This window comes from Gopherus evgoodei, chromosome 1, assembly GCF_007399415.2.
Source record: "Gopherus evgoodei ecotype Sinaloan lineage chromosome 1, rGopEvg1_v1.p, whole genome shotgun sequence".
Taxonomy (NCBI): Eukaryota; Metazoa; Chordata; order Testudines; family Testudinidae; genus Gopherus; species Gopherus evgoodei.
This window is the reverse complement of record NC_044322.1, coordinates 231,791,835-231,815,534: the sequence shown is the minus strand read 5'-3', so window position 1 is coordinate 231,815,534 and position 23,700 is coordinate 231,791,835. Positions and strand designations below refer to the sequence as shown.

Below are 23,700 nucleotides of genomic sequence, written 5' to 3'. Positions count from 1 at the left end.
CTGGGTATCAGAGCCAGGAGGTAAAGTTCAGGTCAGGAATAGCGTGAAAAAGCAGAGTCTGTAACAGCAGCTAACTAGGATTCTGCGAAGTTGTAGAGACAAACTTCCTCCCAAGGCTCAAACAGTATGTCTGCACTCATCGGGAATGTCTGGTCAATTTGGCTCTCCCTGGCCAGCACACCCATCTTTGGGCCCCTGAGACTCATGGTGTGGTAAGCGTTTCCACTGTCAGGGGTGTTAGGTGGTGGTGTGGAGGCAGCCACTTCCCAGGGAATCTGCAGACCCAGGTTGTATATGTGCTGAATCTTTCATCATATTGCCATAATTGGCCCTGCCCACTGCCCTGTTTCAACAATGCAAAGATGGTTTACTTCTTCTCAAAATTAAAACCTCTAGCCATTGACTACAGAGTATTTTTCATTCTGTCTGATACAAATAATTTTAACAGCTACATCTATAAAGAGTTTTTAGGTTTCACAGCCCCAAACCTATCCTCCACTCCTTCCATTTTGCCACCAATAATACCAGAAACATGACCAAAATAGGTTGATGAATTCACATTCACCTAACCATTCACAATGGGAACAAAGGAGGCTATGGGAATGAGAGTTGACCAGAGGATGACAATTCCATTTTGTGGCAACTTTCAAGATTTCAGAATTTGTTTTTGTTTCTCCTTGGACAAAATCTTTCAAAAAACAAAATTCTGAAAAGAAGAGAAAGAATCTGTTCAGCCTCATGGTTAGCGTGTTGGCCTGGGACATGGAAGAACCAGGCTCCACTCCCTCCTCTGCTCCAAATCAGAGCAGAATTTTTCATCCCATATCACACCAAAACAGGCAGAGCAGGGGCTTGAACCTGACTCTTCCACTGAGCTACAGAGTCAGTCTTTGATCTCTGTGCTCACTCCGACTGAAAAAACCTTCCTACCAAAAGTTTCATGGAAACAAATACATCTCCGCAAAACCTTTTGGCTTCAACAAAATAACATATTTCACTAAAATTTCATTTTGGTAAACATTTTTTTAATGGCTCTAGTGAGAATACGACCATTTAGGGCACAGTCACTGCTATCTGCAGTTGTTGCATCCAGTTAGATACTATAAATAATAATAATAATGCATATTTCTTATAAAGTGCTGTTCATCAGAATCTCAAAGCACTTCACAATCATTAATCTATAGTTTTTAAGGTTTTCCTGAAGTGCCTATAAACAGTTGGAGAGATTATGTTCCTTTAGAGCAGTGGTTCCCAGACTTGTTCCGCTGCTTGTGCACGGAAAGCCCCTGGTGGGCCGGGCCAGTTTGTTTACCTGCCACATCCACAGGTCAATGGGAGCTGCTGGAAGCGACGAACAGTATGTCCCTCGGCCCACACTGCTTCCAGCAGCCCCCACGGCACAGTGAACCGCGGCCACTGGGAGCTGCGATCAGCCGAACATGTGGACGCGGCAGGTCAACCAACCGGCCCGGCCCACCAGGGGCTTTCTCTGCACAAGTGGCGGATCATGTCTGGGAACCACTGCTTCACAGCAATCTCTCAGGGAAGCACTGTAATGAGTTAGGAAGGAGGATTTTTTTAAAAAAGGGTCGAAAATACTATTGAACTAAGACTTTCAAGCCTGAAAACTAGACTCACATTTACTCTATAGACTCTTGGCTCCTCATTCTGAACAAAATGCCAGTTGTTTAGCAAACTCAATATTTTAGCATCTTTATTTCCCGGCAACTTTCAGCTGTATGCTCACCTCAGCAAAGACTGCATCTTCCCATGAGTCAGTACAGCCCCTAGTATAACAGGGCCCTAATAATGATTAGGGCTATTGCTTACTACCCCAAAACAAAGAAATAATAATGATAATTAGCAACACCATATGTTAATTTTCAAAACGATCAGATCTGGGGAGCAGAGGAAATTAAAGTAATAATTAATTAATAATAATAATTAATGACCATTCAGATTTTCGGTGCATCCAGATAATCCTTTAATGTCTTGCTTTTTCTTCTCTCCTTCATTTTCCTATGAAAGGCTCCTTGTTTTTCTGCGTTCTCCAGCACTCAGAAATTAAAAACTAACTGTCATAAGGCTGAACTACTCTAACATTACTGTGGGAGACAGCATGAAAAGCCATAACCACAGAAAAAGGAAGAGATGCTTTTCCATCCCTGCAGCAGACATTTGGCGGACAGATTTCTGCAGGTGTCTGGACATGTCTCAGGCGGTTTCTCCATTGTCACTTTAAGAGGATTCTTTCTTGCTAATCTAGTTAATACTTGTAAGTATGCAGAATGGATTAAAGATAATGTAAATTCTCCAGCTTTCTTAATCCTGTCCAGAATTATTTTGAACATATTTCTAGTAGATGCTAGTGAACCACTCAGCATACATTTAATAATTAGCTATTGAAAAAATAAGCCTGTTGCCTAAACCAGATTCACTACATCACATGTCCATTCATATCTTCTGCACATGCTCTCGCTAACTTAGCCTCTGATCCTACAAACACATACACATGCATAGCTTCAAGACTAGTTTCACTGATAGCAATAAGACTATTCACACGCTTAAAGCTCTTTCAAGATCAGGGCTTTAGGACCAAACATTAAAAATAAAGGGACATTGCCCTGGCTGGGACATGGGTACTTGATATTGGAGATTTGGTGAAATAGCTCAAAAACTGGTATTACAAATAGAGTATCCTGATGTAAACAATCAATTATTTGACTCAAATTCTACAGGACATAAATTAGCCCTGTTCTCATCAAAAGACACTAAGGTGGAGTCTCAAGAGATAGGAATGGAAATGAGATGTCAACAACTTCTGCCCCAAAAGAAGATTCAAAAATAATTTAAAACAAGCAGGATTAATAATTTTGCCAGACTGATAATCCCTTAGGAAATGTCTTTCCATATATGTTAACAAGGTAATAGTGCTGAAAATGGTTCACATAAGAAGCTACAAGTCTTCAATAGAACTCTGCAATTAAAGCTGCCATGCCTGTCAAAAGTAGATGAAACAGCCTTGCATTCAGCTAGAGCGCATGAATCTGGTTAACATTTGGTTCCAAATTCCTTGTATTTTTGTTTTATTTTCCTTTTTCCTCATGTTTAAACCCTTTAGGACCTTTGTATCAAATTCAGCAAGCTTGCACTTTCTACAGTAGGCAAAATATCACACATAATAGACTCTGCGGTTTTAGCAGATACACAAAAAACTTTCAAAAGCTGCTACCAATATTTTTTTAAATCTTGGATTAGTTTTGAAAAGCAAAAGTGAAATCAAATTTCACTCTCTAATAACTCCACATCTGTGTTTTTGTGTTATAGGAGGTTCTAAAAGAAAAAGAAACTAAGTGATTCACTTTCCCTTGTGTCACTGGTCCCAGCTGTGAGCTGCACCTGCACCGTGACTCACTAACGCTGCAGAGGCCTACACGTCTGGAAAGCTTAAACAATTTAAACAGTGTTCTTCCTTCATGTGCCTCACACAGATAAAGACAAAGCTGATTTTATCTACCCATTACACAACTCAAGTAGAATTTTACAGAAAAATCCCTGAGCACTTTGTGCAATACATAAACACTTTAAAATTAGGTTGAATTCTAAATGTTCCTATCTTAAACAATGGAAAGCGTTTAAAGCAAGCACCAATTAGCCTACATTTTGAACTTATTCATTTCTGTTGAAAATTCTCCCAGTTTTCTTTTATTAACATATAATCAAGAATATTTGCAAAAATGCTCATGTGAAGAGATCTTAACTGTTTTAAGCCCTGATTCTGCAGCCTTTACTGTGTCAGGCCTGCAGCATCTAGCCCTTAGATTCCAAAATAGTTTCTCATGTTGGAAAATTGGATTTAATTCTTTAAGCATGTTCCTGCCAGCAGCTAAAAGAGAAAGATATTTTTGTGTTTACTTCTCACAGAAGGTGTTTATATACCACAGTGACTGGAAACCTGATTAAACCATAGCTAAATACTACAAAATTCACAAGAACACAGATCGACATCCTTTACCAATTACGTTGAACAGTCATCCCAGTTCATTAAAGAGAGAAATACACACGTTGCCACTAACCTCTTTGGACCACTGGGGGAATTTACAAGTTTCCCAGGAGATGAGCTGAACTAATGCTAGCTCTGGTGGGAGCCCTAATGTTGAGACTCCCACAGCTAGACCCTCTTCTAATATCATTTTGATTACATTTACTTTTCATCATATTTAGCTGAAATGGTGGCAAAAACTAGCTGAGCAGCCATGTCCCCACTGTTTTGAAAACTAATTTAACTGAACTGGTGGTAGAACAACTTGAAATTGATTACTGTTAAAGTTTCCTCAATATAGGCATAGCTTTTTGTGATGTAAGTCTAAAAAGGCACAGGTTTGTTTAGCCTTTACTCTTTTGGTTTTTATTCCATATTTTTTCAGCAATGTGTTCCTGTGGAAAGTTTCTTCCTAAGCTTAGAGCTTGTTTTATGCCCAGATGCACAAAGGCTTAAGTTCCTTCTAAACTTTTTATCATGTATGACTATAGAGGGGTTTAACAAATGATTGATTTTGTGGGCCACTGGTTTCCCTGCCAGACTATTTAGTTCTGTCCGGTCATTTCAGGGTGGGGCTTTTTTTGGTCAGGCTTTTTCATTTTTTTGGATCAATTTATTGGATGCGTTGTGTATCTTATAAATTAGTTTAATACATGATAACCAAATCACTGGAATTAAAGCTTTACAACATTTTTTAACTGAGCCTTTAAAATAAGGGTAAGCCAAACTTATATAAAAAAATAATTTTAAGTAAAGGTTTATATGTCACCCTTCTGACATAAATATTATAAATGTTTATGTATTAGGACTTTCAAGGTCCTTTTTTTTTCCATCCCACAAACTCTTACCAGTCTTTATTTAAAGGATTATTTAGATGCAGGTAAAATATTACTTTGTTACTTAAGGAATTTTTCCATCTTTTCTTTACAAAGACTTGAACTGCTTATCCCTTTGGTCTTGGATTAAGCCAGCCTAAATTTTTTCTCTCTCTCTCTCTCTCTCTCACACACACACAAACGTATATCAAAGCCAGCAAAAGGTTTCGTAAGTGCAAAACCCACCCACATAAGCAAGAGAGAACCTTCTGTAGCATGCCTTAGCACTCACCCATCATATTCAATAGTCTTACAGACATGCTGCACATCTCTGCTATGAACTCACATATGAAGAAATAGTATGAAATACACAACATTCCCTGATTAGCACTACAACAAATACAGCAAATGTAACATCTGTTAGATATATGCACTGTATACTTGTCAATGGGTAGTATGAGGTAGGAATTAAGGTTTTGCTTTACACCGCGGTTTGAGATGAAGGGAGAATAGGCAGTTAAGGGATGTGTAAGGGCTGAATGGGCAAGTGGGGGAGTACTGTGGATATTTGGGAGCTAGTGGCTCTAAGTCTGCCCCCAATAATATCTCCTCATCATAATATCCTCTGGGTATGTCATTCCCCTGCCTATCACCAGACCTGATTTGTCAACCTCCTCTGGTTTGTCACACTGACACTCCCAGGGCATAAGCCACATGAGATTTGCCAGTGTGGAAAGCTGCCTCAGGAGCACAGGTGGTGTTTCACAGGGTATGTCTTCACAACTGGCTGGATCAGCGGGCAGCGATCGATCCAGTGGGGATCGATTTACCGCGTCGATCCCCGAGCCCTCTCCTGTCGACTCCTGTACTCCAGCTCGGCGAGAGGTGCAGGCAAAGTCGATGGGGAAGCAGCAGCAGTCAACTCACCACAGTGAAGACACCATGGTGAGTAGATTTCAGTACGTCAACTTCAGCTACGTTATTCACATAGCGTAACTTAGATCGAAGTTCCGTAACTTAGATCGATCACCCCCCAGTGTAGACCAGGCCAGACTCAGACTGCTGGTGAGCAGAGGAAAGACATTTCCCAGAGATGTGTCACTAATGTGATGAATATGGCTAAAGGAGCATCACCAATACCTGTTCCAATACCACCTCACCAATACCTCTTCTCTCTCTTCACTCCCCACATAACCACGTATTTCCTTCTCCACCCAGCTCGGTATTCACACCCCTATACAACTCCCATAACCTCCAGCCCCAAACCTTCTTCTCTAGTTCACCATGACTCCTGACTGAGCCCTGCTGGTGAATCTGGGAAGCACTATCAGACATCCAAAACAGCTGATGGATCTGGAGGGCTCCGTCAACTACTCTCAATGGAACTATTTAATGTTATCACAACTTCCTATATTCCATGTTTAAAATATGCAGTTTGCATTGTAGTACACATGATTGACATCCACACGCATGCTTTGGGGGCTTTCAGTACAGTGGCATAGCTAGAGGCATCTGAATAATGGAATATCCTGGCCTAAATTTCTCAGAGGGCACATTCTTACAATAATGTTTCTTTTTAGAAAAATCACTGAAAATTAAATTGGGCTCAAAAGAGCATGTAAAATTTCAAGATTAATTTCTTACTCTTTAAAATAAGGATTTCATTCCTACTTTAAGTACAAAATGCAATGCAAACTTTACCATGGAGTCACTACTTTGCCTTCATAATATACTTCAGTACTGACATATTTTAGTTCTATTAAGTCTACTTTAAAAAAAAAAGTAAAATTTCCCTTTTAGACTGCCATTTACAAATCGAAGGCCTGATTTTGAAAATCAATAAATCCTTACTCCAGAAAAAAAAAATCCCTATTAACGTCAATGGTCTATCTTGCATGAGAGTGGACAAAGACTAGGCACACACTTTGGTACAGATGACTTACCACACCCCACCACAGGGCATCAGCATAGCTGGAGAAACCTGTTCTTCCATCTTCATCCACTGCATCCTTCTCAGCAAGATAGACAAAATAGGATGAGAAGATCAGTCCCAAGAATCCAATGTACAGAGTGGTTATGAGTTCCTATCACAAAAGAAAGGAAACAGTATGTAAGGCTTAAGTTATGTACTTTCCAGTTTGAAACCAATAACTTTGTTTGATTTTACACACTAGCATATTTTTCTGAAAGGCACTATCATGGCAATGCTATGCAATGGCAATGTTAAAAAGCCACAATCAGCATGTTTAGAATGCAAAATGTGCTTCCATAAAAAATAGATGAATCAGTGAATAGCTTTTTATTTGCTTCAAGACTAAGTCATTCAAGGCCAAATGGTCTCTGACAATAGATTTGGAGAGAAAAAAATAGACATAAGACTTTGCAATGTCATTGGCCAACTCTGATGATATGCCTTTTAAAACTGAAGGTAAATCCTACCATACACTCTTAGAGTATGTGATTTATTTACAGTAAATTTGTTTCTTCTTCACATCCCCCAGCATATTAACAGATATGGGGAGCACAGCATCACCATTCATTTCTGTGCATGGCCTGTTCATCCATTCATATCCCTGCATACTATGTCCCACCATTTACTCTGTAGTTGGCATCTATGCCTGCCTTACCTTGGCTGCATTTGTATTAGTCTCTTTAACATCCTATCATGTCTATGTTTTATAGTGTCCCCACCATTGTAATCTTTTTTCTATTGCAGCCAATCCTGTACCCTGATTTCTTGTCCTACTCTCCTTCTAACTTGAATTATCTTAAGTCATGACTCTTTACATCTGCCATCTTCCAAAGAACCCATCACTACTGCCTCCAGCCTTCTGATGTCTGTTTCATTTAATGCACCTGCTTCTAGACCATAGAGCAGAACAATTATTTGATAAATTTTCACTTTGGTACCAAAAGTAATGTTTTTATTAGTCCATAATTTCATCAACTGTGCAGTACCTGTTGCTAAAGCAATTCTCCTTTAAACCTCATCTTTGACATAACCATCAGCATTGATCAAGCTGCTTACATAAATATAATATTTGACTTGTTCTACAGTTTGGATTTACAACTATATCATCATCTTGCTATTAATTGTATCTTGGAAAAGGGACAATGGCTAAAATACGTTAGTAGTCTAATGAAATCTACATTATAAAATACTCAAAACTTTCCTTGAATACTGTGTTTATAACTGCAATGTCATATCATTATACACTTAGACATACACAAATCACTTAGGAGTAACCAACTTGAAGGAAATTAAACTAATTTAAGTTATCCACAATATATAAGTTAAGCACATATATAATGCTTAGCTCTAAATATATTTTTCAGACTATTTATTCACCAACATGAGGATTTTCCAAGGATGCACATAATTGCCTTCCACCTAAAACTTTTTTTAGTGAACGTTTTAAAAGGGATCTGAGACTTTATTGACATTTACTTTGTGTTGCCTGAGAGACTGGGGGTTAATTCCTGTTTTGCCTTTTGCAATACTTTTTATTTAAGCTTTGACACCTGCAGGAAGACTGAATAGTAACATTTACTACATACCTCATCTGTATCTTTTCCCAATTCTTTATTGTTTTCTTCTAGTCACCATTCTGAACTCCAGAGAATTCTTCTCCTTTATTTTGTGTCCCAAATATTGCAAGAATGTTTTTTAAAAAATAAAACACCAGTCTAACAAAGAACCCCTCTATTTAAAATAGATGTTTCTCTCCCACCATTCTTCTGTCACATCTTACACTAGCATCCAAAGCTAAATGTCAGGGAGAAGAGTTCCTGGAATAGCTGAGTTTTATTACCTTACCCTGTAAATTCTTTCAGCTCCCTTCATTTTTTCATTACAGCATCTCTCTGGTGGAAATGGTGAAGCCTTGGAACATTCCCTGAGACAACTGCTACTTGTAGCATCAGGAGTCAAGACTCTACATACCTGTCCACTGAAACTTCACTGAGATAATCCAGATTCAGTGTACTTAATCAACCTTTGCACAAAACAAAGTGGAGTCCCTTCTCAATACATTTGCAAGTAATCCATTAGTTCTGATTGTTCCCTCTCTAGTTTCAGTTTTTAGTAGCATCCAGTTTCACCTGTAAGTCCTTTTCTCAGCTCTAGTTGCCTGATGCATTTAAAGCTGAATCTTCACTAGTTCGTTGTTCCATTGTGGTAAGCCTCTTCTCCACCAACTCTGCTGCCGATTTTGGGCATACACTTGGTATGTCTGATCTTATTGCTTTGAACTCTGTTAAGAGTTCCTTTTATATTTGCAGCTAGCATTGTTTTCTCTTGGTTTTGGCAGCTTTCTGTGCTATCTTGTCCAAGTTCTTCCTCTTTCAGCAGCGATCATCCATTCATTATACTAAGATATTGTTTAGTTTGTAAGCGTGGGTTACTCTAGCTATGAACAAACTAGGCAGCTTCCCAGGACAGCAGATTTGGCCCAGCTGCCCCTCTATCATGATGGAGGGGTGTTCTGGCCAAATCTGAGTGGCACTCAGGTTACAATTCCAGTCACACAAATTTGACAGCTGGGTCAACTCTGCCATTCTAGGCTTAGAAAGAGAGGGACGGCACACTGACATTTTGCCTAGGGCAGCAGATAGTCTTGAGCTGCCTCTATTTGTGGGTGTCCATTTAACACTTGGAAAGCCTGAATTCAGTAGGCTGTAAAGGTCAAGAAAGCCAATGGAGACAGATGTTCTAGACACCAACTGAGCATGAAGTTCCTATGCTTCCATCCCCAGGAGATGATATCACTTCCCACTGAATGAAAGTACCGTACTAGTGCCACTAAAGCTGTCTGGGTCTTGCTTCAAACCAAAGCCCAACTACAAAACATCCTAGCTATTGGTAGATGTCACAAGTCACTGGAACACAGAATCTACCACTTTCTCACTTATTTTGCCTTAGAACGGAGGTCAGAGACCAGACAATAGTTGGAGAGATTTTCTATGTGAAGCATTGGCTTTAAAAATCAGGCAGACCAATATGATTTTTAGTGGAGTTAGGCAAGATCTCAGGCTCTCACTGTGACAGAAATGTCACCAGAACTTCTGAGGCTATTTCAGCATCAGCATCTCTAAACTGTACCCCTATTCATCAAAGCCTGAACCCTTGTCAAAACTTAGTCTGGATGCAAACATCACTTCCTCTGATCATCTCTACTGGCCACTCTGAATACATACATATATGTTTAAAAACAAATATTGCAATAGCAAGTGTATATATATAAATATTAAAAAATAATTGTTCCAGCAGCCCTATACTAAGAAGATATGGGTAAAATAAGCATGAGCGCCAGGTTTGTATAATTTTTGGTGGTGCCCAGAACACGTCCAAGCAGAACCATCCCATACATAGGACGGACCAGGGCAAGTGCTCCGGACCCCAGGCTTTGAGGGGCCCCACGCTTCAGGGGCACATAGGGTCCTGGGCAGCCTGCAGGGTTAGCGGGGGGCCTGGTGCCAGCAGCAGGGGGGAACCCAGCCCTAGCCCACCCTGCTCTGCTCCACTGGCTCCCAGCATCACCTGGGGGAGGGAGTGGAAGCTCAAAAGAGCTGGGGGGAGGCTTGGGGGAAGGGGTGGGAAGAGTCAGGATTGGGGCAGAGCAGGGGCGGGAAGAGGCAAGGTGGGACAGAGAGAGGTGAGGTGGGCTGGGGCCGTGTCACTTGCTGCTGCTGGTGCCAGGCCCCCTGCTAACCTTCCAGGCCATCCTGGACCCCACATCCCCCTGGATGGGATGGCTCTGAAACTATAAGCCCAAACATTGGTGGAGTCGGGCACCATCACATTCCTGAATATTGGTGGCGAACAGTTACCACGGGCCCATATAAAACTCGTCACCTATGAAGATAGGATATAAAGATTTCAACGAAAGTGAACTAAAGTACATATAAAGAAACAGGATTTGATGGCTTGTATTAATATAGCATCTAACATATGAAGTTCCCTGAATGTTTTGCAGAAATCAAGGCCCAGATTATTATCTTTATTTTATAGCTGAAGTAACAGACAGAAGTTAAATAACTTGCCCAATATAAGAAAGTCAAAAGAAGAGCCAGATACACAACTCAAGAGTACAGGTCTTGCAGTCCTTGCACTTACCACACAGCAAAGCTTACTCTCATGCTTTTGATTAGGACAGATAACATACTGAGATGCTATTCATCAGGGTCACAAACAAAATTTCTTTTCCTTTTCTAGTGGGGGTGGTATGCAAAGAAAGCCAAAATCACACTTGCACGTAGGGTAACATGATAGATCCATACTGAGGGGCTTAAGTCAATACATTATTTTAAACCTGGACACATTTTTAATTATGACAAATTATCCCAAATAATAATACTCAGAATCATAAATTAACCTTCTATTAGAAACATTATGGCAGCTCACAAACCAAGATGAGGGATAACTGAACCTCTGAGATTAGAGACTCATAAACTGGAGCTCGATAAGTTAACTCAATAGTTTTTCAGCGAGCTGCATGATTTTTTCCAAATTTTTCCATCATCATATGTGATATTGACTCATGTTCTGTTGCCTTTGGCAAGAAACACTAGTATAAGCTCAACCTGCTGAAAATAGCTGAGTGCCCTGGCCAAATCGGGTTTCACTGAGCTAATACAGCTATATGTAAAACTAAGACACACATAGTTCAATCTTTAGTAAGCTTTTCTGGGCACAGACAGATCCAAGCGAATCTATTTTCCATGGGACCCAATAATGTACTTTTTTGCACTTTTCAGGGATTTAGGATCCTACTTTATATTGAAAAAGTACCAAATTCATCAGCAACAAAAACAAATAAAAGTCTGCTTTGTACGCTGTCTGCAAAGAAAAAGAAACTGAGACCCTTTTTTCTTTAAAATGCAAAGTTCTATTGCAGACTGGAGGGGAATAAAAGTTCTGTTTTCCCTTCTGTTCACTGCAGTTTCAACTACACTTATCCAATGTCAATAAAGAATATTTTTGATTTTGAACTGCTCATGTGTCAGTGGATGATCTCCTTGGTCAAGCACGCAGATATGAAGACTGTTTATAGATCATCATAATCGCTTCTCTGGAGTAATAGAACTTCAAATTCATTTGGTTCACAGGTTTATCTTCTCCATGGTATTTTTTTATTTGCCCCCGAAAACCCCCACAGTAAGCCTCATGAATGCGAAGAAAATACTTTAGGAGTCTAGTCCAGTATTATATGGATAGCCATGCAGTGTAGAAATAAACAATGAAGCTTACACTGACATGGGCCATTAAAATTACTCCTGTCATATAGGAATGAAGTGGATTTGTGTTGAGGGATTTTTGCTGTTTGTTTGGGGATTTTTTTTTTAAACAGGAATTCAGTGTTTTTCAATGGAGTTCAGCCTGTTGGAGCTGAAGCTACCTGCGGTACAGCAGAAATGTTAATAGCACAAGAATAACTATACGATAGATTTTCAGTGTTTTGCTTTAAGCAGCTCCCAGTCATCTGTAACATAACGATCTGCTGAAGTAAATGCAGGTGGCACCTGTGATGGAAGTTCATAGTTGTTTACACTAATTGGAGAACAGATTTATATGAAGGAGTGTGAAGGAAGGACTGTCATAGGAGGAGAAATAACTGGCTATAAAGTTGAAGAAATCTATAGCATGGAACAAGCCATTACAATATGACAGGATGAGTAAGAAAGGATGACAATAATATTATGTTGATATGGTTAACCTCAAGCACCCGTTTTCACCAAAAATTGTTCAAAAGTGACCCTTAAAAAAGGGCCCTTCAATCATTCATTTGCCAAAGTCTGTGCAAAAGTCTATGCGAAAAATGATTACTTAAGCTGAAGTACTTCTGAACAGGAGAGGTAATGGTAAAATGTAAAAGTTTTAACAAAAACAGGCTGCTATTTATAGAAATATGTACCTCTATTTCACAGCCTATATTCTTAGATAAAATAGTGTTTCCTACGTTATAATACTATCGTTAATATTTTTATTTATAGCACAAATTAGAAACCCCAATATTTAAGTAACTAAATAAAAAGGAATGGTTAAAATGGTTGATGTGTTTACTTAAAATGTTTTCACTGGTTTTTGTTTTTTTGCCAAAATAACCTGTATTAGAAGACATTTCCTGCAAATACAGCTGACAGCATTTTTATATGCAAGACAAACCATGTAACTGTGTTTAATAAATTATGCTTGAATAGTTCCATCAAACTTCACAGAGAACCATTATTCGTAGCTATAATGCTAATTTCCAGAAAATACCACTGCTGGTGCCCACTAGCCACCAGCCACCAAATTGAAAGAAACATTCAGCCTAATTGTGTTCCTGTTTCAAAAGTAAGAAGAAACATGATTGTTTTTGAAAGTGATTCATTCTATCTTGCAGCAATCATTCATTTTAAACCAGATCATGATTTGAAGTTAAAGAGCTGAATAAGCTTCACAGGCCATGTGTTAGGAACTTTAAAATATCCAGTACCTGACGATGTATGAAAACAACTGATCCTAAGAGTCTCCAAGTGCCACCCTGCCGATCTACATGAAGCATGCGAAGTATCTGGAGAAACCGGATTCCCCTGAAAGAAAAATGTGAAATGAAATAAAAAACTTAAATATCTGTACAAACTATTTTTCAGTTTGCACACAACCTTCAGGATGCATTTATATACTGTAATTTAAAAAACCCACAATAACAAGTGCATGATCGTCCTTCAGGATGCTGAGCAACTTCTCTTCCCAGAGATGTGTCTGGGAATTAAAGTTATTCGGTACCTTGTGTGTGTGGACCCATAAATTTCAATACTATATACTACTCTGTATTTAAGTGTATCGTATATCAATATATCAAATAGTTAAATAAATTGTAAAAGTATTTGTTCATACTCTTAAGCACATTACATTTTTACTTATTTGTGACTCTAATGTTTGCTTTCTGAGAACTTTCAATACCAAAACTTTACTAGCATGAACACTTGCGAAAAGTAAACTTTTAACCCCTATATTTTTCAAAAGCAAAACCTGAATAGAACATTCAACTGTAAAAGTCACAATTCTCACTTTTTTGCATGCTTTTAGTTACATAAATCATCCAATCAGTGAGTAGAGACAATACTATGCAACTTAAATAACCAACCAGAACATGAATTTTGAATTGGGCACTTTTGCAACTCAAGGAGGGTTGCCAGGTGTCGAAAAGGGACCCTCCCCAGCTCGGTGCAAATGTGCGAGTGATGGAGTGAGCGGGGTGGGGCCTCGGAGAAGGAGAGGTGCAAGAGTGTTTGGTTTTGTGTGATTAGAAAGTTGGCAACCCTGTGCTGAAGAAATGTATGAATAATTTAAATAAATAATTCAAATTAAAATATTTCTCATTAGTTAGGTTTGTTTTGTTTTCATCATGATCTCTTTATATCTTTCCTACACACACTCTTAGCCATTGCTTATAGCAACTACTGTATTGAAATCCTATCACTGAATCTAAGTAGCCAGAGAAGGAAAGGAATCATCTGGTCTATCCATCTGGTATTGCAAGATTGTCTTTCAAGTTTACTTTCTAGAGACCTGTTCAAATCCACAGTCTAATAGGTCTCACCACTAGGGTATTTTTTTTTAATTCAGCCATTTTTTTCTTCTTTTTATCATCCCATTAGAGTTATGCTCTCTTGTGCCACATTAAAAGGCAGGAACCTCAACAGGTTTCTCCACCATGATGTCCTGCAATCCCTATTTCTCCTGAAAGGCAGGTTCTGCATTTGCCTTTAGAAAATCTAATCTCTCTGTAGTGGGGTGGTCACCCCGCTTGTGCCTGGAAAGGCTTGAAATCAGCCCTGGGAGAGGGCTGAGACTGTGAGAGGGATGCTGCTAGGAAAGCATTAAGCCTCAGCTGATTGAGGAAACAGCCACAGCTGCAGCCACACCCCAATCAGGCCACAGTTGGCCCTATAAAAGGCTAGTGAGCCAGGAGCTGGCAGAGATTTTCTCTAACTTTGAGAGGGAGGGACCTGGCTGCAGAGAGCTGAGAGAAGGTCCCGGGAGTGGAGCAGGGCTGGGAGAAGGCCAAGGGAGCTGGGGCACTCCAGCCTGGAAACTGCCCAGGCTGCGGCCTAGTGGAAAGCCAGTTAGGTACTGCAGTGGCAGAGGCAGCAGGTCCAACCCCACCCTTGCCTATGATGAGTGGCTTTTACACTGCAGTCTGCCCCAGTGAGCGGGGGCTAGATGGTGACTGGCAGTAGCCCATGACTGAGGCAAGGTAGGGATAAAGGGATAGACAAGGGCACTGGATCCTGGGAGGGACATGGGGGTCAGCGGCAGTAGGACAGCAGAGGGCACTCCAGAGGCTAGAAATGATAATTCCCTGAGATGACTAGCAGGAGATGCTGCAGGGATGAGTCCCACCCCGTTACACTCTCCTTCATTTAAAGTTTGCTTTTTTCTAAGCTTCCCCAGAAGAAAAAAATAAAAATTACTAGAGCCTTGTACTTTTTGACCCCACATGCAATACTAAGCACTGTACTATGACACTGTGAAGCCTGAATGGCAGCATATATAAATGGCATTTCATTATTCTTTGATAGGCTATTGATTCTACATAGTTATATTACATTTTAGAAATTTAACTACAAACATGTATTTTTTTTGAAATAAGGCCTCAAAGAGGAGAATTCTCATAATATGTGGTATGCCAACACTGGCTAGTTCACACAGCTCCCCCATGGGGGAAAAGGAGAGGACACAAATACAATTTTTAGATGTTCCCCTAGGTTTCTTTAATTTAACAGTTGACAGAAAGTAGACATTATGACATTTCTTGGTTTAGCTGTCTTTAATATATCTAAGTTGTTTGCCACCATGGCATCCAACCGCTGATATGGACATTATGGGCACTTGATCAAAGGCATATTACCAAAATTGATGTTTGTGGAGTATCAGAGACAGGCATAGCTGAGGCATGCAAATGCACAAGCTTTCCACAAAGGTTGAAGTGATGTTGGTAGAAAAAGTGACTGTTTTAATGATCTATACAAAAGTCTGAAGACATCAGACTGCAGACTATCGAAGTGCTACAAACTTTGTAGGTGTAGTGGATTCTGCATTGGTTCCAGACTTGCCAATTTCCACTGGGGCAGAAGCGGCCTTTCATCTTTGATGGGTCAGGAACTTGCACCCTTTTGTGTCAGACAACAGCCTAACCAGGGTGATCCATACTTCCGTATCTTCCATCACTGGCCTGGTCTACACTACGCGTTTAAACTGATTTTAGTAGCGTTTAACTGATTTAACCCTGCACCCGTCCACACAAAGAGGCCCTTTATATCGATATAAAGGGCTCTTAAAACCAGTTTCTGTACTCCTCCCCAACGAGAGGAGTAGCGATGAAATCGGTATTACCATATCGGATTAGGGTTAGTGTGGCTGCAAATAGACGGTATTGGCCTCCGGGCGGTATCCCACAGTGCACCATTGTGACTGCTCTGGAAAGCAATCTGAACTCGGTTGCACTGGCCAGGTAGACAGGAAAAGCCCCGTGAACTTTTGAATTTCATTTCCTGTTTCCCCAGCGTGGAGTTCTGATCAGCACGGGTGGCGATGCAGTCCCAAATCCAAAAAGAGCTCCAGCAAGGACCGTATGGGAAATACTGGATCTGATCACTGTATGGGGGGACAAATCTGTTCTATCACAGCTCCGTTACAGAAGATGAAATGCCAAAGCATTTGAAAAAATTCTCCAGGCTATGATACAGAGTCCACAGCACAGTCTGTGTGACAAGCGTAACGGAAAGCCAAAGAATCAAATGGACGCTCATGGAGGAAGGGAGGGGGGACTGAGGACTCCAGCTATCCCACAGTCCCCGCAGTCTCCGAAAAGTATTTGCATTCTTGGCTGAGCTCCCAATGCCTGTAGGGTCAAACACATTGTCCGGGGTGGTTCAGGGTATATCTCGTCAATTTACCCCCCCGTGATAGAAAAGGGAAAAAAATCGTTTCTTGACTTTTTTCAGTGTCACCATATGTCTACTGCATGCTGCTGGTAGACGTGGTGCTGCAGCACTGAACAACAGCATCCTCTCCCCTCCCCTCCCCGGTGGCAGACGGTACAGTGCAGAAGGACTGGTAGCCGTTCTTGTCATCATCCCGTGAGTGCTTCTGGCTGGCCTCAGGTGAAGTCAGCCGGGGGCGCCTGGGTAAAAATAGGAATGACTCCCAGTTATTCCTGGCAGATGTACAGAACGGCTGGTAACCGTCCTCATCATAGCAACTGGGGGCTGAGCTCCATCAGCCCCCCCCTTTCATGTCTAAAGAAAAGATTCTGTACTGCCTGGACTATCATAGCAGTGGGATGCTGGGCTCCTCTCCCCACCCCCACCGTTTAATGTCCTGCCTGGACTATCACAGCAGCTGGAGGCTGCCTCCCCCTCATTTTATCTCACTAAAAAGTCAGTGTTTCTTATTCCTGCATTCTTTATTACTTCATCACACAAATGGGGGGACCCTGCAACAGTAGCCCAGGAGTGTTGGGGAGGAGGGAAGCAATGGGTGGGGTTATTGCAGGGGCACCCCCTAGAATGGCATGCAGCTCATCATTTCTGCGGGATCTGACACAGAGCAGCTGTGCTCTCTGGTACACTGGCTCTCTAGTACACTTGCCCCATATTCTAGGCAGGACGGACCCTATTTTTAGATAAACCATAAAGGAGGGAATGACCCGGGGGATCATTCCCATTTTTGTCTTTACGCCCCCAGCCAACCTCAGCGAAGGTCAGCCAGGAGCACCCATGACAGCAGCAGACAGTACAGAACGACTGATAACCATCATCTCATGCCAATTTACAATGGCACAGCAGACAGTACAGAACGACTGGTAACCATCTCTGCTACCTTTCAAAGGCAAATGAATGCTGCTGTGTAGCGCTGCAGTACCGCCTCTGTCAGCGGCATCCAGTACACATACGGTGACAGTGACAAAAGGCAAAACGGGCTCCATGCTATGGCGTCTGCCAGGGCAATCCAAGGAAAAAGGGCGCGAAATGATTGTCTGCCTTTGCTTTCACGGAGGAAGGAATGAGTGACGACATTTACCCAGAATCACCCGCGACACTGTTTTTGCACCATCATGCATTGGGATCTCAACCCAGAATTCCAATGGGCGTGGGAGACTGCGGGAACTATAGGATAGCTACGGGATAGCTACCCACAGTGCAACGCTCCAGAAATCGACACTAGCCTCGGTACATGGACGCACACCGCCGAATTATTGTGCTTTGTGTGGCCGCGAGCACTCGACTTTATACAATCTGTTTTACAAAACCAGTTTATGTAAAATCAGAATAATCCTGTAGTGTAGTCGTACCCTTAGACTATTGCAATTCACTCTACTCCGGACTGAATGAAAACGTCTAAGTTGATGCAGCATGCTGCAAAAGCAACAAAGCCCAAGGCAAACATGACAGCTATGTTTTGAGAAATCCAACACTATCATGCACTTCAGAACAGACTGCAATATCCTATCCCTAATCTAAAATGCCCCTAACAGATTAGGATCTGCATAATTTAGACTGTTTTTCCACACAGGGACAATGCCATTGAAAGTTTAGATTCTCTTGCGACGCTGGCTCCAAAAGTGCCATGCGAACGCTTGTTCTCAGTTTCAGGTGATATTGTAAATAAGAAGCAAGCAGCAGTATCTCCCCTAAATGTAAACAAACTTATTTGTCTTAGCGATCGCTGAACAAGAAGTAGGACTGAGTGGACTTGTAGGCTCTAAAGTGTTACACTGCTTTGTTTTTGAGTAACAAAAAAATTCTACATTTGTAAATTGCACTTACACGATAAAGAGACTGCACTACAGTACTTGGAGGAGGTGAATTGAAAAATACTATTTCTTTTTAGAATTTTTACAGTGCAAAAATAATATAAAGTGAGCACTGTACACTGTATTCTGTGTTGTAATAGAAATCAATATATTTGAAAATGTAGAAAAACAATTAAATTTCAATTAGTATTCCACTGTTTAGCAGTGCGATTAATCACAATTTTTAAAATCATGATTAATTTTTTTTAGTTAATCGCACGAGTTAACTGTGATTAATTGACAGCCCTAAATTAAACAAATCTTAACATATACATTCACCTGTGGGAACAGAAAGTACATATTTCTTCTGGACACTTGTGTCTTCATAATCTTGTCAGTTCTTATATGCCAAAAATCAGTGCCCTATCAATACCTTAGATAGACACTAAAGGGAGTTGTATATCTGTTGGGCCCAATCCTGCAAAGTGCTGACTTCCTCACTTCCCAATTACTCAAGTGGGAGGGAGGGCACTTAGAACATTATAGGGAGGGGCAGCACCCCTTTGCTGGATTAAGCACAGTGGGAATGCACCTCTACCACTCCTTATCGCTCCTGTCCAGTATTTACTCAGTTTACCATCCAAAACAAGATTGTGCTACTTCGGGCAAGCTGAACAAACACTTCATAAATCAAATATGTCTGGTTCCTGCATGGTATGTGTTACCTGTGCCAGATAAAATGCAATTGTGCTTTGATGGATTTAAATGAAGTAATTACACATTCTCAAAAAAAGTATCAAGTGAATTAAGTGGTGTCTGGATTATTTCTTAAATAAACCAACGTGCTGTAATATTATTTTTTTCCCTCAGAAAGAGTGTTAGATGTTTTGTATGGGACATAATGTTTCTTTAGTTGTGTCCTCTCTGCTTCCACACTCACACCCACGCAGTATGCATTGCCTCGATACTGCCGTTCCCAATCAGTGACTGAGGCACAATGGTACACTGAGTTCTTTATAGTCCATTTACCTTGACATTTTGATAATCATCTTTGGCAATAACAATTGATGGGTTTATAGATGCATGCTCTTGTATATATTTAGTTACATTATAGTCACTAGAAGAACATACCTTATGGCAGATGTGGCGAACACCTGCCCATTTGATCCTACACTCAGAACAATAATTGAGGCTATCACAACAATAAGATCTGTTTAAAAAAAAACCACATAGAACATTAGACTTATGCACTTAAACAGTTGTTGAACACCAGATGAAAAAAGCAAACAAAATCCAAATGATTTTAGCTGAGTTTTGTCAGAACTGTGAGTTAACATAGTGGAGTTTCACATCTGGAAAACTAAGATGAAAATCTGGTTTAGGCCAAGTGAAAACATGTTTGGTAATCACATCAAAATTCCCTATTTCCACTTCAGAAAATGAGCAGCCCCATCCCATTCCCTTTCCCCATACACATACTAAAAGAACATTATTAAGGATGGAAACTCAAGCACTCAAAAGTTATGAAATGCCAGAATTCAGGTTGCCTGTGATACCTTAATTTGACTCCATTGTACTGTATGCAGTCATTAATTACGTGATTACATTCTATTTTTCCCCTGAACTCCTACCTCATTTAGTGCACAGGATGGATAGTGTTCAACGTATTTTGTTTCCTCATTGTTATTCAATGTGTGGCCCATGCCTTATTCACTGCACACTATTTAAACCCTCCTCTTAGGTGCAATTATTATTTCCTCCTCGTGGTCCTTACTATGGCACTGACCATTATAGTTTTGGAATGCTTCACAATTATTAAATTTATTTCCACAACATCTCTGTGAGGAGTGTTATCCCCATTTTACAGATAGAGAACTAAGGCACAAAGAGATTAAGATCAAAAGTATCTACCTATTTGGGTGCTGCAGTGAGAGTGCAGGTAGTCATGCATGGAGCATTTTGGTGCACACCTTCCTCCATCATCTCCAATATGCCAGGCAGCTCTTATCTCCCAAGACCTCGCTGAGCTAATCATCTTTTACTGGGACCTCCTCAGGATCTGGAAGCATCTAGTGTCAGTGGCCAGGTCTGTAGCAGCCACTGTGGAGGAGGCACTCCTTGCAGAACCCCTGCTACACAAACCCATCTCCATGTGCAAGTGAGGGACTCCCCCTTGATACACTGGAAGTTGGGGATTACAGTGCTCAGCCATTGCATGGAGCTGCCAACCCTGCATGTTCCCTATTGTGTGCTTCAAGAGGAGAGGGCAGCCCTGTCTCCTGCTTCTCTCGTTTTCCTCAAGTGGATCCTGAGGAAGGGTGCTCTCCATCCACTGCCGACCCTCTGGAACTTATCAACCCCTCTGCCCCATAAACGTCCTTGGCCACACCCAACATGCCAACCGTCTGCACAACATCTAGCCAGTCTATCTTATACCATGCCTCATGATCATCTCTCTATGCTCGTCCTCCTCAACATCCATTTCTTCACCCCATACTACCAGTGGAAACAAGCGGCAGGACCTCCTATGAATAGGCCCATGAGCTGAATAAGGCAGAGGTGCTGGGAAAAAAACAGTACACAATCATCTAATTAAAGCCTGTCATGATGCATATCCACAAGAGGGACAAATTGAGGTTGCACAACCAACCTCTATTCTGGCATTTCCCAACTTTTGAATGTTTGACTTTGGAACCTTAGTGCTCATTGAAGTCGTGGTCTGTGTGTGTATAGTTTCTTAGGTTTTTAAAAAAGCAAACTGAAAACACAAATTCCATCAAGTGGCATCATATTGATACCCATATGGGACATCAGTAGGACTAAAACGTTTAGCTCCACTGCACAGACCTCTGCTTCTTTAGCTAGTAAGGTAACTGATAGCGGTAGTAAGTAGTAATCCTTTATGTGGACTGACACAGAAGAGAGATGAGACACTTTGCCAGTGGGTTCCATAGATATTTGCTGACAGTAGAGGAATGTTGAGACTCAGGAATCTTGGGTTCAACTCCAGGCTCTAGAGAGGAGCGTGTCTAATGGGTACAGACCTTTCTATCAGTTCCCCACAATCTTGACTCCTCCTTCCCCATCCCCAGCAACCTGTTCCTGTCTCAATTGTTTCTCTTCTTCAGCAATGGTTCCATCTCAGTCCCTGTCTCCTTTCCCACCTCTCATCCTGGCGGTTTAGGGATGTGTCCCCTCTTCCCACTTTTTTTCCTGCCCCACCAATTCCCTGTCAGTCCCAATCTGCCAACCCCAGTCTCCCTACCCGACTAGTCAAAGCCCCCTCTGCTCCCTACAGCTGCCAGTTCCAGTCTTTGCTCACCCTAAATCCCATTCTCTCTCTCAGCCATCCTCTCAAGCCTCCAGTCCCCACTCCCCCCACCATGTCCGAGTCTATTCCCTTCCCCCTTGCCCAGATCTTGTCTTTTCGATATTTGAATATTGCAACTTCCCCCCGCCCCATGCTGCCTGGGCACCAGCATGGGGTGAGCTGAGAGCACTGGGGAGATGGGCTCCCTGCTTTCAGTTCTGGGGCACAGGCAGAGGCACAGGCCCAGACCCAGACCCAGCTTGCACCAGCCCACAGCTGCAAATGTAGGCAAAGTTTTGCTTAGTCTCCTGCAGCCCTGGGCTTGAGCATGCCCAATGAGGACTGAATCTTGGGGAATTTAACTGCAAAGCTTTAGCAAATCTCTACTGAGCATGTGCAAAATGTTCTTTTTTAAAGATTCATAAGATGGAACCAAATTTGCGTGGATTTTCAATGGAATGGCAAAAGGCCTATCCATCACACAAAGATCAATATTATATTAAATTTCAAGTCGTTGCTCCAAACTATGGTGGTGCTGGAACTCAAAGGAAAGGTTTGCATATGTTAAAATTCTGGTACACAATCTATTCTCCTCAACCTCATTTTTGGAAAAGGCTCAAAGCATTTGAGGTGAAATTTTATATAAAAAAAAAGTATTAGCCTGAGGCAGACACCTAGCATGTAAAATTTCAACCCAAATAGTTAATGTTTAGCTAAGTTTTCAGCAACTGCAAGCAGGAGGTTATAATAGGAAGTATTGGGTAACTGTGCCTTTGATATGGACCAAAAGTCACCCAACTATTTCTTTACTGGGATCTTGAAGACCTCTAGTATGTCAAAAATCAGAAAAAAAAAACACAACCCCACATGGAATGCATGTAAAACTGCCTTTACTAATAAGATATACAACTAAACAAGTTAAAGCTTTCCTAGATTTGAAAGTACACTAAGTATTACTTGTGTTGGGGTCTAACTAACCCCAGAATCAAACATATTTTTAAGAAGTTACATGCTGTGCTGGTGTCAGGGTCTAACTGACCCCATGTTTAGACAAAAGAAACATAGCAACAGTAACAATATAAGAGGCCAGGGATAGGCACAGCGGGTGGGGGGGAGGGCAATCGGGGCATACATCCCCCATAATCACTAGGGGACACAGAACTCCTCCAGCCTTAGGGCTGGGACTGGGAGAAGGGAAAGCAGGCTCCTGCTGGAGCCAGGGGCAGGGGAGGGAGGGAAGGAAAAGTGATCTCTGTGGGGGGGGCACAGAACATGGCCCCCAAAGGGATCAAAGTTAAATGTCCGTGCACGCCCCTGTAAGAGGCACAAACACAGCAAAATGAAGTAAATAGCCTACTACCTTGAACAAATGGGGCAAATAAGTGACATATGTTCTGAATGTACAATTTCACATTTTGCACATTTTAGAGGTGTTTTTCTGTCTCATTTTCTCAAACAAATGTAATATCTTGCCTGTTTCTTAGGCTTTGGACCGGTACCTAGCACACTAATCACCGTTCCCCTAGAAGCCTGAGGCAGGCTGCAATGTTGCTTCCATGCACCAGTGATTTCTTCATTTCTATACCCAGGTCCCTGAAAAACATCCATCTCTTACTTAAGGATTTATTAAGCCAGAGGCAAATCAACTAAATCCAAACAATATATGCATTCACACATGCAACGCCCAAAATGGTCACAAAAACTACCATCAGCCAGTGTTTGCCTATCCATTTTGCGATGGATGAGGAT

The 23,700-nt window shown here is 41.3% G+C and overlaps 1 protein-coding gene across 1 annotated transcript in view; it reads right to left on the bottom strand.

Annotated features, from left to right (window-relative positions):
* Window positions 1-23,700, bottom strand: part of LOC115644557 (potassium voltage-gated channel subfamily KQT member 1-like) — a 798,115-nt gene that overhangs the window by 695,758 nt on the left and 78,657 nt on the right. Inside the window, 3 exon segments of the mRNA XM_030549102.1 lie at window positions 6,801-6,941; window positions 13,335-13,431; window positions 19,773-19,851. Of these exon segments, the coding sequence (XP_030404962.1) occupies window positions 6,801-6,941; window positions 13,335-13,431; window positions 19,773-19,851 (317 nt within the window).